The following is a 13,853-nucleotide window of genomic DNA, read 5'->3' as shown; positions in this document are numbered from 1 at the left end:
AAGGAAGAAAGGAAGGAAGAAGAAAGAAAGAGAAAGACAAGAAAGGGAGGGAGGGAAGGAAATCAAGGAGGGGAAGGAAGGAAGGAAGGAAGGAAGGAAGGAAGGGAGATTGAAGAGAAGAAAGCAATTCTTCCAAATTCATTCTATGAGGTTAGCATTACCTGTACCAAAACCAGACAAGGATATACACACACAAAAAATAGAAACCTACAGGCCAATATGGCTGATGAACATAGATTAAAAAAAAAATCCTTGACAAAATTCTAGCAAACTGAATTCGGTAGCACATTTAAAAGATCATTCACCATAATCAGGTAGGATTTATCCCAAGGATGCAAGGATGGTTCAACATATAAAAATGAATAAACAGGATATACTAATATCATATAATCATTCCAATATATGCATTCCGATATATGATAAAATTTAATGTCCCTTTATAAATAAGACTCTCAACAAACTAGGTATAGAAGGAATATACCTCAACATAATAAAGCCCATATATGACAAACCTACAGGTGACATCATACTTAACAGGAAAAAGTTAAAAGCTTTTCCTTTAAGAACAGGAATAAGACAGCAATGTCTACTTTCACCACTCTTATTCAACATAGTATTGAAAGTCTTGGCTAGAACAATTAGACAAGAAAAAATTATAAAGGGCATCTGAACTGGAAAGGAGGAAGTCAATTTGTTCCTGTTTAAAGATGACATGATCAAATATATATATATTTTAAAAACCCTAAAAACTATACCAAAAAACCCTTAGAACTGATAAATTCAGCAAAGCTACAGGATACAAAATCAACTTAGAAAAATGAATAATATTTCTCTACACCAACAACTAGCAAAAAAAGAAATTAAGAAAACAATTATATTTATAATATCCACAAAAATATACCTATGAATTGATTTAACCAAAGAGGTGAAAGATCCCTATAACAGAAACTATAAAAAATTTATGATAAAAATTGGAAAAAAAACACAAAATGGAAAGACATCCTGTGTTCATGGATTCAAATAACTAATTGTGAAAATAACCATAATATCAAAAGCAATCTATAAATTCAGTTCAATCTCTATCACAATTCTAATGAAACCCTTTACAAAAATAAAAAAGTCAATCCAAAAATTCATATGAAACCTCAAAAGACCCCCCAAATAGCCAAAGCAATTCTGAGGAAAAAGAACAAAACTGGAGGCATCACACTACCTGACTTCAAAGTATACTCCAAAGTTATAGTAACAAAAACAGCCTGGTAGTGGCATAAAAACTGACACATAGACCGATGGAACAGAATAGAGAAACTAGAAACAGCCACTGATTTTTGACAAAGGCACCAAAAATATTCTTTGGGAAAGATAGCCTCTTTAGAAAATAGTGGTGGGAAAACTGAATTTCCATATGTAAAAGAATAAAACTAGACCTCTCTCATCATATTAAAAAATCAACTCAAAATGAATTAAAGACAAATGGTTTAAGAATCAAAATTTTGAAACTACTAGAGGACAACATAGGGGAAATGCTTCAGGACATTGGTCTAGGCAAAGATTTTATGGAGAAGGGCTTAATAGCCCAGGTAACAAAAGTAACAATAGACAAATGGGATTATGTCAAACTAAAAACCTTATTTACAGAAAAGGAAATAATCAACAGAGTAAACAGGAAATCAGTAGAAAAAAATATTTGCAAATATTAATCCAACAAGGAATTAATATCCAGAATATACAAGAAACTGAAACAACAGCCAGCAAACAGTTACCTTGATTAAAATTTAGCAAATGAGCTGAATAAACATTTCTCAGAACAAGACTATAAATAGTCAATAGGTATACTGAAAAAAGTGCTAACCATCACTAATCATCAGGGAAATGCAAATCAAAACCACAATAAAATATCGCCTCTTTCCAATTAGCATGGCTATCAACAAAAAGACAAAATACAACAAATGCTGGCAAGAATGTGGAGAAAGGAGAACGTAGATGCATTGCTGGTGAGAATGCAAATTAGTAAACCCACTTTTGAAAGCCATAAAGTGTCTCATCAAAAAACTACTACAAGTAGAACTACCATATGATCCAGAAATCCCACTACTGGGTATTTATGAAAAATAAAGAAAATCAACATGTCAAAAAGATCTCTGAACTGAACCTTGAACTGAAGCATGTTTACTGAAGTACTATTCACAACAGCCCTGGATATAAATCAACTTAAGTTTTCACCAACAGATGAATAAAGAAAATGTATATATACACAATAGAATACTACTCAGCCATAAAAAGAATGAAATCTTATTAATAGCAGTAACGTGGATGAAATTGGAGAACATGATGTTAAGTGAAATAATCCAGGCATAGAAAGGTAAATATCATACAGTCTCACTCATATGTGGAAGTTTAAAAAGTTGAGCTTATAGAAGTAAGAGGGTACTAGAATAGTGGTTAATAGAAGTTTGAACGGATGGGAGACATAGGGATTGTCAGAGATTGGCTAATGGATACAAAATTACACCTAGATAGGAGGAATACATTCTATTATTCTATAGTACTTAGGATGAGTAGAACAGAATTTACAAAAAATTATTGTTTATTTTTAAATAGAAGGGTGGATTTGGAATATTCTCAACACATATAAATGATAACTATTTGAGGTAATAAATATACTAATTGCCCTAATTTTATCATCACACATTCTAAAAATGTATCAAAATATCACTGTAGTCATAATTATGTACAATTACATCAATTAAAAATAATAAAAGCAAAAGATTATGAAATTAAGATGAAAGACATTATCTTTACTTCCTATTTTCTTTTCCAACTGTATTTAAAATATTTTCACGTATTTATGAACATAGGAAATAGTCTCTTTTCTTTATCTTTATTCCCTTCTTTAGTTAGGTAGGACACAATCATTTCACTTAAAAACAGAAAAATTGTATTTGCATCATGAAGAAAAGACTTGGATTTTCCAAATGTTTATTAATTGGGAAGTCAATTTAATGTGTAGAAAAAATATAATTTTTTAGAGTGCATGTATAAAATTATTTAAATGTATATTTCTATGAACACTTTATGCTAAAAATGTTTGTAAATTCTAACATAAAAGCTTCCCACATTAAATTGCTAAAAGTAGGTTAGAAGTTATTTGTGTTTACAAAAATAATTTATAAATGCATAATGATTTTTAAGCACCACCTCTCTGTTATTTGATATGTTTTATAGAGTTTGTCTTTAAGGAAATTTTATGTCTGTTTTCACTCAGAACCAAGCCAATCACATACAGTATTCATAAATTCTACCATATAACACACATACATCTGGCTTTTGTTTGAGCCTTCAGCTACTAGTTGCCCATAGTCATAAGCTGTTATACAACATACTACTACATTTCTAGGCTACATTGCTTTCCTTTGGACTCTGACTCAAAAAAAGGCATGTCTTTATTAACATTTTGATTTCATATCTGAGTCTGATACGATGGATCTCATCAAGAATGAACCTCCACAAGTTACATGCATCACTACACGTAGTATTAGATTGTATTCACTGCCATTTCTGTCACTGACTGAATGTTAAAATCAAGTGTATGTGGACGGGTGGGTGTGTACTTTTATAACTTTTATATATTAATCAAGTCTTTCTTTTGAAAAATCCACTGATTATTTTTCTAGTTGTTCTATTTGTTTACCCGAAAAGTTGACGTGCAGAACAGCTGCAAAACTAAAAGATCAGCCATTTTCAAAGGGCATGGCAGCAGTTGAGAAGATTGAGTTTCTTACACTTTATGTCTTGTGATGTTTGTTGGTTTTTAAGCTGAGCTACTTTATCTGAAAACATCTCTTGTTCTATTAATTTTGACCTTAGCCAGTGAATTTAAATGTGCATTATTGTTCTTTCAACATATAATTAGTATTTTATTCTACATGAAATAAAGGGAATGATTAATGAGCTAGAAAAAATTATAAACATAATAAATCAATTTAATTGTTAAAAGAAATGAAAAAAGAAGATGTTTCTTTGCTTCCTATCTCCCAAATCCACTATTCCATTCTGTCCTTTTTTAATTCATGTCTCTGCCTTTTGCAACTTTGTGTTTGGTAGTTTGCTAATCCATTCTAGTTTTGATTTGGTTAAATCAAAGTATCCTGTCTGCATATTAAGGATAATAAAGACCTCACTGCAATTCAATTCTGGCTTAAGTATTGACTGAAGATTCCTACAAACTAGACCTTGCAGTGTGATAGAAGAGAAAATCTTTGTCCCTGTCTTGAACAAGCAGACAGTCCGGTTAGAATAATGATTCAAATGCCTACTGCATGCAAGAAGGTCAGTCAGAGATATGAAAATGGAGAGATCCTACTGACTGGAATAGTAAGATACTTCAAAAAGATGGGTTTTGAACTTTACATAGTAAAATGTGCAGAACTGGATAGGAAGAGACAAGTAGGGATAACTGAAAGTGTCCATTAGGCAGGGATGCATACATGAAGAGTCCCGGAAGAACAGATTCCTATGGCATGTTCTGGGGATGGTGTCACTGACTAAGGCTTAAGACAGGGAGCAGTGAATAGGTTGAATGGTTTCAATCGGGTTATGAGTAGGAAGATGTGCCAATTCTAACCAAGACAAGTAGTTTAATTAGGCATTGAAATCTGCATATCATATGTTGGAGGTATCACAGCCAAATAAAGGTAATTTCTCTATAATCTACTATTGTTTTACCCATGCCTCTCTTTTCTTTATTAATACAAAAAATTGAGTGTGTTAGGAAAACACATAGGGAGTTTTTCATCAAATTTTCACATTTATTTCATATTTGAAAAATAAAAGTAATATTAATGCATTTAACAAATATAGAAATGACACAAAATAAAAATGTTATGCTTTTTAAAGAGTTGTTCATTTAACAAGGTTTTAACACACTAAAATAAAGACATTTCTTATAAATCATGTGATCAAGCCTAGTAAAAATTTAATTCACTGTTTTAAATAGGCTTGGGTAAAGTGATGGAAACATATTGGATTAATGGCAAAATCTATTTTTAAAAGATGAAAAGTGAATTATGTTGCCATGATTTGTACTAATAAATTATTTCCAAAAACAGAAGAAATAAGCAAATGAACTTAACCAAATAAATACCAGTAATTTCTTTTTATTGTTCTCTTCAAAAGGAAATATAGTAATAGAGATGCTTGAAGAGCTTGGCTTCTCATATTTATTTCAGATGTTGTTGCAGAATCAAAGTCAATCCTATTTCTCAGTTCTAGAGGAACTGGCTAAGACAGGATTCAAATAACTAGATAAGATCCTACTGCATAGTTCAATTTCTATATTCTCAGTAAAAATTTGAAAGGAAAGTCAGATCACAAAAACAGAAATAAGTAGATGAATCTTCTTGTATCTTTACTAGTACTCTTGTTAGTTTATTGTTTTGCTTTGTTTGCTTTTTGGTTCATTTATATACAAAGAGTGAGTGTAATGAAGAAAACAGACTTGGCGATACAAAATAATATTCATGACTGGAGAAAAACATGATTAAGAAAGTATTGTAAATGCTATTTGGGAAAAATAGAATATTTCCCCAAGTTTGGCATGGATATTTTTAAGTTTTCCATTTATCCAGCAGACTGATAAATGGAAATTTGAGACAAATTAGAGATGATCCTGTTTCTTTAATAAAATGATAGATGATATATATTCATTGAAATAATTCACTATCAAAATACTGGAGCTCAGAAGGAAACCATGGCTACATTAACCCAATGTTCTTTTATATTGAAGGGTGAATATCATCTCATGGGCCTATTTTCTCTTACCTTGAGAAATCTATTGTGATATTAATGGCTTAAACAGATGTGATGTTTCTGCTGCCCATACTTGCTTGAGTTGCTAATTTTTAGAATTTTGTTTCTAAAAGTCAGAAGCCCAGCAAAATGAAAGATGGGGTTATAATATCATGTTTCTTACCCAACATATGAAGCAGATGTGTGATGTACCTCTCTTTAACTCTTCTGCTATGCCCTTATTTGGGTCTTATCCCGTACTTGGAGAGACACTGTGCAGGCAGCTATGCCTGTAGATTGCCCTTGCTATCATGATTTACATTCCGATTTTCACTAACCAGGGGCGGCTAGTCCTCCCTGAGATCTACTTTTCTTGCTTGGCATAGTGATGTGACCAAAACAGATTGCAATACTCCATCTCTTCACATATCAGTAGTTTCATAGATTCTTATTTTATTTCAAGGTCATCACAAGTAATGTTTGGAGACTTGTTGAATCAATTATTTCTTCATTGCATTCAGAGAAATACACAATTGAGTATTTCAAATATTTTTACATTTGTTTTGTCATATTAAAAATGTGTAGGAAAAGATTTGGTAAGTTAATATTACCAAAAGTCAAATGAAAGACATAAAAGAAGTTATGTTGTTCTTTTAAGAGAATAATTCCAGTTCAGACACCTGTGTTCATAAAGTAATGTAGTGTTCTCTGCAATAATGAGATATGGCATATTGACTAAAACTCTTAAAGGTAGAATTCAAAAGCCAAGCCATTAAGAACTAAGGAAACGCTAACCTTAACTTCATTGTAATTTATACCTGTCAACAAAATTATCAGGATAGCAATTTTAGAGATTATGTCTAGGTACTGCTTACAGTATTTCTCTTGTATTGAATACAATTGTGCCCTTCAGACAATCAAATATTTGCCCTAAGTTCTACTTAAGGATGTTTGTATTTGGTCAACTAAAAAGTTGAAGTCAAGCATTCATTTTCAATGGGATTTGAGTGTAATATGCAATTAGAGGATTTGGAAATAGTTATGTGCCTAATGAAAATTAAGGAAATCATTTACCGCCAGATGAAAGTCAGTATAAATGTTCCATCTTATTTTGTCTTCCCATAAATGTATATGTCTTATCTATATGGGATAATATATGCAAGTTTTGCTCATTGACTTTGCCCTTACCAGTAAATAGATTACTTTTTCTACCTGAAAATCAGTGTTACATGTTTTATGAAAGAAGTTCCTATGAAAAAAAAATCAACCAAAGAGGCTTCCTCTGGGTGATTTTCTTCCATATTTTCAGTGAAGTCAAAAGTGTCACACTACGTACCTATGCCTAGAACTAGCTATGCAGCATATCAAAGGAAGTGCTATGAAACAGAACAAAACACAGAGTTTTACATATAGCAGTCATTCAATAAGTTGTTATTGAAATAAACTGTATGTGAATCTTTGCATTGCCTCTACTTCACTAAAATGATGAGTTTCATTATCACACACACTTGGCTATAGATAATAGCAGTAAAAGCCACTACTATACTGGATATTCATTTCTTCTTCAGTATATTTCCACATATAACTATTTGCCTACTTAAAATTTTTGGTTATCCAACAAGATGATAATCATGCAATAAATATCACCAAAGACAATTTGTTTGTTTTCTAAATGCACTTTAGAGGATAATTCATTGTCTTATCATGAGAAAAGATCAAAAATTTGTTTGAAGACAAAAATACTATCATGTGGAACAAATAGTCCATTTGGAGTTTTTATTATCATTTAATGCCTTATGCTTTATAGGTACAAATTCATTCTGAAACAATGCTTGTGGAACTTTTAATTTACATTTTCAACTCTGAATAGTTGACATTGAAATAGTTCAATTGTGTTACAGTCTTCCCTCACAAGAGAAAAGCATTGCTTAAAGACAGGCCACCCACAAAATTTTGCAGAATTGAAAGATAATCTCTCAATTGCTTCAGTCTTGGTCAGATTTTGCTTATGAATGCCCTGAGTTTGTAGCTATAAAGGTGTAAGACACGTATGTGTTTGTGTGCATCAAGTATTACTCAAGTGAACAGAATATGTTTCTTTAAGTTTGCACGTTTCAATATATATGGGTTTTCTTAAAAATACGAAATGTTAAAATATTTGATCAATGTATCCTGATAAATGATACAGTGTTAAATACAAATTTCATGTTCAACACTAAAAGCCCAAAAAAATCATCTGCCATTGTCTACGTTTTATCTGTTTTTTAAAACCTTGGGGGGAAATATATACTCTTAGGGAAAAAAAATGAAGCTTTATTGCTAGAGAAATGAATGCAAGAAATAGCACTTTAAGTAGTGAAGAGATGTGAAGCATTGCAACTTCATAGCCTGCTAAGGAGCAACAGCTGTACCTAATTTCAACTTGACGTGCTTCAGATCTCATATTCATATAGGTATTTAATGATCCAAACATAATGGTCCTATATAGAATAATTACTTATATGAAGGAGCAACCTTATTCGCATTCCTTTTTAAATGATCCTTCAAGAGAAAAACTGCACTGGATCTTTGAACAATGAATAGTCTCTTTCACCAATTCAAATGTTTGGGATGAAATAGCTTATCTTTTGAGAAAGAATAATAATAGTGCTGGGGTTACTTCTTTTTGACAGACTCTTTTTGTCTACCCTCTTCCCAGGACAGCCAGGACAATGACAAAAGGTAGAATGTCAAGCCGATCATTAAGTCATAATGGTAGACAGTTACAAGAAATATCAGAAACAAAAGGAAATAAGGTATTTTAGAGTTGGTATATTTTGAAAACAAAGATTCATTGCTTTGAGCTTGACTTTCCTGGACAGGGAGACTAGTAGAAGCAGAGCTCTCAGATTCCTTTTCACCTGAAGGGTATAGTGATTGCCCAGAGTTTATTAATCCTTCATTTTCATCCCTTGCTTCTTCCACGTTCTCAAGAGGTTCACTGATTAAAATCATTGGCCCTAGAGATTTTTCCACACTATACTCTTCTGATTGGAAAATCTGGCCTGTACATTTTTCTTTTCTACTACCTGATGTCACTATTCCTGAACTTTTATAAACCTCTTCAGGTTTAGACTCAGGATAAGAGTGATTCTCCATACCCTGGATTTTTCTTGATGAATTACAATTATTTTCTGATTTAGTAGAAATAGGCTGGCTAGCCATCATAGTAATTGCATTCTCTACAGCAATTTCCTGCTCATTAGTTGACACCGAAATTTCAGTATGATGTTTGGAAAAAGGAGAGCTATTCTGAGAAACTCTATTAGTGTCCGAGTTAAAAGCAGAATGCACAATGGCATCTAAGTCTGTTTTCTTTGATAATTCTTGAACCTGTCCATGATCTCTGTTTTCTGAAAATACTGTTTTGTCTGCTGGCAGCATTCCCAACTGTAAATTCAGTTTTGAAGTTGCTTTTTGATTTTCTGTAATGACGAGTGAGGATTCTTCCACAGATGTTATATTTCCAGTGCCACATTTCTCCCTGTCATGTGTCTTCTTAGGATTGTACAAAGACATGGTTTCTTCCTTCTCCATTTCATCTACACGTACATTACAAATACCTAAATGTGATTCCTTTTCAAAATCATTGTCATAGATTACACCTATGGTATCTCGTTGACAAAGGGTATAATGTGAATCATCATTTCTCCCTTCATGTGGATCAAAGGCTGTTTCCTTTACCTCGATGGGCCTGTCACTTCGTGCTGTCTCTTGAGGTAGCTTGGCAATTATTGCTTTTTCTCTAGCAGACATGCTTTCTGGAGTACTTTCTGATGTTGTCTTAATTATATAGGCTGTACCTGCTTCTGCTTTCTCAGTAATACCATGATCAGCTAGAGAAGACAGTTCACAGCACACTGTTTCTTGGCAGGTAAACAATTCTTCTGTAAGAGAAGCTTTCAAACTCCTCGTATTATCTCTTTTTCCCCGCATATCTTCACAATCTGCTTGTTCTTTGATATGTTCTGTTATGTTTATCTTACTCTCTGTTGCTCTTCCCCAACTTTCCAGAACATTCCCACTTGGTTTATGCTGTGTGTTATTATCCCGATCTTCAGAACTAATCCAACCTGATTTTTCTTCTTCAGCTTGGGAAAGATAATTATTCCTCAAAACATTTTCAGTTCTTGATGAACAAACTTGACCAGTTATCCCTCCTAGAGCAATGCCTTCGCTGGTCAAATGATGATGCTCTGGGGTTAACACAGCTTCTTCCCAACTTAAATTTGTCCTTGGTGAGTGAGACATGTCTGCTGTGATTGCGGTATCTTTGCACAGCAGAGCAGTTGGGTCTCTGTTACTATCTCCAATCCCTTCCACACTTACTTTAGGGTTGCCCATCTTCCTTTCTTGGTCATGTAAGATTGTTTGGAAACATTTTTTTTGTTTTTCATTAATGTCTAAATATATTCTTTGTTCTTCATCATCTTTACCATTGCCATAATCTTTCCTGGAAGATTCTTTTTCTGTTGATTCTTTTAGACATGCAGATATATCTGAATGGAAATCTCTTCTTAGACATCCCCAATCTTTTACTTCAATTTTTTTAGCTCCTCCTTCATACTTTTTATTAAGATTTCCTGCCATTAGTTGATCCGAAGAGGGGCAAGGTATTTGCATTGTGCCACTACCATGGGCTGGATTAGCATTGTCATCCAGGACTTCTTTGCTGCCAATGTATAATTGCACTAGTTTATCTCTACTAGTATCTCCCAGTGATGGCTTGATTTCTCCCATATTTGAAGTAATTTCCTCTGAAATTTGATGTGTACAACCATTTCCTGAAGAACATTTTTCATTGTAGTTAAAATCTCCCTTTATGGAGTTTTCTCCCGATGAACTTGGAGACAGAGACCTTTGGAACAAGTCAGCGCGTATTTCACCATGGATTTTATTCTTCTCTAGCCCCTCTGCTTTATTTGGAAAATTGACTGGATCTGTTGGAAATGTATTCTTTTCACCTCTGGAATCAGTACTTCTGGTTCTTATTAAGTGTTGATTTATCTTACGGGATAAAAACAACAAAAACATAATGACCATATGATCTTTTTAAATGTACAGTGAATTAGATAGGTTTTATTAACTCAGCTAGTAATTATCTGGTAGATTTGTTTGACTGATTTCATTTGTGGATTACATATAAACTCTGGAAGCCGGATGTTTTGGGGAGATCCTTGTATGACTGGGGAATGAGATTAGTAAGAAAAGGGGCCCAAATTAATCACTCTCCTTCCCAGCTTCCAAATATCGCATTGTATTATTCAACTATTCTTGCTTGTCATTGCACTTCCTCCTCACTTGGGATATACACATTGATAGCTCCATGCTAATCAATTAGAGAGCAGCTTCCTGGGTGCCCCTTGCTGCATTTACACTTGCTGTAGGTGCCCCCATTACAGTTTCTCTTATTAATATGTTTTCTGCAAAGCCTCTGCAAACTATTAATAGCAAAACGTCACTCAAAGAAAAGTGAGGGAGTTAATGTCTCTGCAAATTCTGTTTTAATGACCCTCTGCCAACTGGTACTCAAATGTATTTGAGCTCTTCAGTGATGCCAACTGTCAGGATTTAACAGTGAGATGCCTGTGTTTTTTTTTTTTTTCTCCTCATAACTGACATTTGCATGATCTCAATAATTATATGCAAATCTTACATTTTCCCCTTCTTCTCACATAAGGCTCATGTTACTTGTCAACTGCACAGCTGTCTTGTAAGCCAATGCCTGTGGGTTCCACAGATTTGGTTGTATTTCCATCTATTATAGAGCTTCATTGTTTTATGCATTAACATCAGCATGGAGCAAATTAGCATCTAAATTACAGCTCCCTGTTCATTTATTGGATGTACAATCTCAGTAACTTCTAAACAAACTTTTATATTTGAGCCTGCTCATTGTAATGAGATGTATTGGTGAAGTATGTGATTTTTCAGGACCCTTTCATTATATTCTATGGTTTGAAAAAAAATGGCAATGTTAACTTTCAGCTGGTAAGAATTCTCACAATGGGTGACAACTTTGTAGTTTCTTAAAGTTGGGGCAAAGTAAATTGCATACTTTAGTGATGCAGCTCCCATATCACTATAGAAAAGGTGGAATATGTGGGGAAATATATGAGCTCTATTTCACTCCTGTTTCAGCACTGACACTTGAAGAGGCAAATGTCATTTTAATCTTAGATGATTACGAATCCATGTATTCCAATGATGTGAGCTCCATCCAAATACAGTAAAGGATAAATTACATTATGTGACTCATTTACTCCTGTTTCTTCCTTTGTGATAAAAGTGCTATCTAAACCATCCCCCCAAAAAATTCCAAATAGATTGAATGTTCGCCAAGTGTGAAATTTATGATAACAAATTTAGTACTAAATTGTATAGTACCGAATTTGTTTCCTGTTTTAAAATTACGGCACAGGGTATTTTCTTCTTACTTGGTAATTTAATACGCTGCAATGATATAGAACTTGAAGATTCTCATAAGGATGGAATTTTTTAAAAAATGCTGTTACATGTGAGAATCATTGACTTGTAGAGTTGGACAGGACACTAACAATCTTCTAGTCCAGCCCTCTCATTTTATAGATGAGTTTATGCTAAGTATATACTTGTCACAAAGATTAGAAATGCACATTAGGATAGTGCTACCTCTCCTGTAATTCCTACAAACTATTACTCAGAGCCGCTCGTAGAGATAAGAAACGAATGTCATTAATTTACCACTGCAGAGACCAGGAGCAACATACAGAAATCAAAATGCCTTGTTGATCAAGCTAGAGATGCAAGGGCAGAATAGGCTGTGCTTTCACATTTGCAAATTATATTAGTTGAAGCTATTGAAAGGCAGGCATTGCAGAATCTTTGAAGTACAAATGGATTCATCTTCTCTAATACCGTGGCAACCAGAATACTTACCGTCAACTCTAATTCTTTTTCATTATGTTCATCATGTTTCCTGTTTACATCTTTTACATTTTGATTACTGGTTTCCAAATCTTCCTTGTCCTCATGAGAACGAACGTTTGTTGGGATATAGGTATCTGAAAAGTTAATATAATTGTGCCTATGTAAGATTGTCTTAATTGCGGGTTTTAACAAACGAGACAAATTTGGTTTAAAAATTAATGAAAAATATTACCTGTATTCTTTGGATTCTCAAAGTTATTCCCTTCTGATGTTACTGATGATTCTTCTTTACTGTTAAATTTAAAAGACAATGTTATATATTTTTCTGGGACTCCATCTTCTAAGCGTTTTTACACAGGGGGAAAGTCAATCAGTAACAAGCCAAATAAATATTATATAACCTTTCTTATTTTCTTGTATTATCTGGGATTTTTTTAAAATAAAAATGATCTTTTTGGAATAATGCAATAGTAAATATTGGTTGTAGAAAAATTTAAAAATAATTTATACAATGCTGTATTTCTAAACCACAGTGTATTGTGTGTATTGCTCACATTAAAACCTATATAACCAAAGTAAAAATACATGTAAATGTAGATTATTCTGTCTTTGATGAATTTCATCTTTGCAAGTGAGAATATTTTTCTCATGGCTTAATGATAAAATTTTATGAACTGACAGCCCATTTGTGGTCATGGAAATTACTTTCTAAATTTCAATTATTAATTTTTTGTGTTCCATTTTACTCAAAATCTTTTCAGTTGGACTAACATTAACTCTCCAGAAAAGCAAAAAAACAAAAGAAATAACAGTAAAAAAGAAACAAGCTAACTAAGAAACTGAAGGGCAGCTAAATTTATACTCAAAGACTTTATATATATATTGCCACAGGCCAATTTTATAAGCAAGACGTTGGATCATTTATATGCAAGCATATATTTTCCTTCTTTAAAATAATTTGGGTTACATTTCCTTTTCTAGAACACTCTACATACTGATTGTAAAAGACAAATACCTTTTTCTTTCAAATGTAATCTATTTGCAGTTGTATTTGTGGAGTCATTAGAATTTAGATTTGTCCATGACATTCAGTAGGAAAACTGTTGGTTAAAAAAAAA

General features: G+C 33.0%; 1 protein-coding gene across 1 annotated transcript in view; it reads right to left on the bottom strand.

Moving 5' to 3' along the window:
• Window positions 1–7,537: 7,537 nt before the first annotated feature.
• PPP1R3A (protein phosphatase 1 regulatory subunit 3A) overlaps window positions 7,538–13,853 on the bottom strand; it is a 42,150-nt gene continuing 35,834 nt past the window's right edge. Inside the window, exons 2-4 of the mRNA XM_032276235.1 lie at window positions 12,968–13,026; window positions 12,745–12,869; window positions 7,538–10,833 (exon numbers count right to left, since the gene is read on the bottom strand). Coding sequence (XP_032132126.1) covers window positions 8,443–10,833; window positions 12,745–12,869; window positions 12,968–13,026 — 2,575 coding nt within the window. The 3' untranslated portion in view covers window positions 7,538–8,442. The remainder of the gene's footprint in view (window positions 10,834–12,744; window positions 12,870–12,967; window positions 13,027–13,853) is intronic.

This window comes from Sapajus apella, unplaced genomic scaffold (genome assembly GCF_009761245.1).
Source record: "Sapajus apella isolate SASKATOON/1434 unplaced genomic scaffold, GSC_monkey_1.0 scaffold7, whole genome shotgun sequence".
Classification (NCBI taxonomy): domain Eukaryota; kingdom Metazoa; phylum Chordata; class Mammalia; order Primates; family Cebidae; genus Sapajus; species Sapajus apella.
The sequence above is the reverse complement of the archived record's forward strand: the minus strand, read 5'-3'. Positions and strand labels throughout refer to the sequence as shown.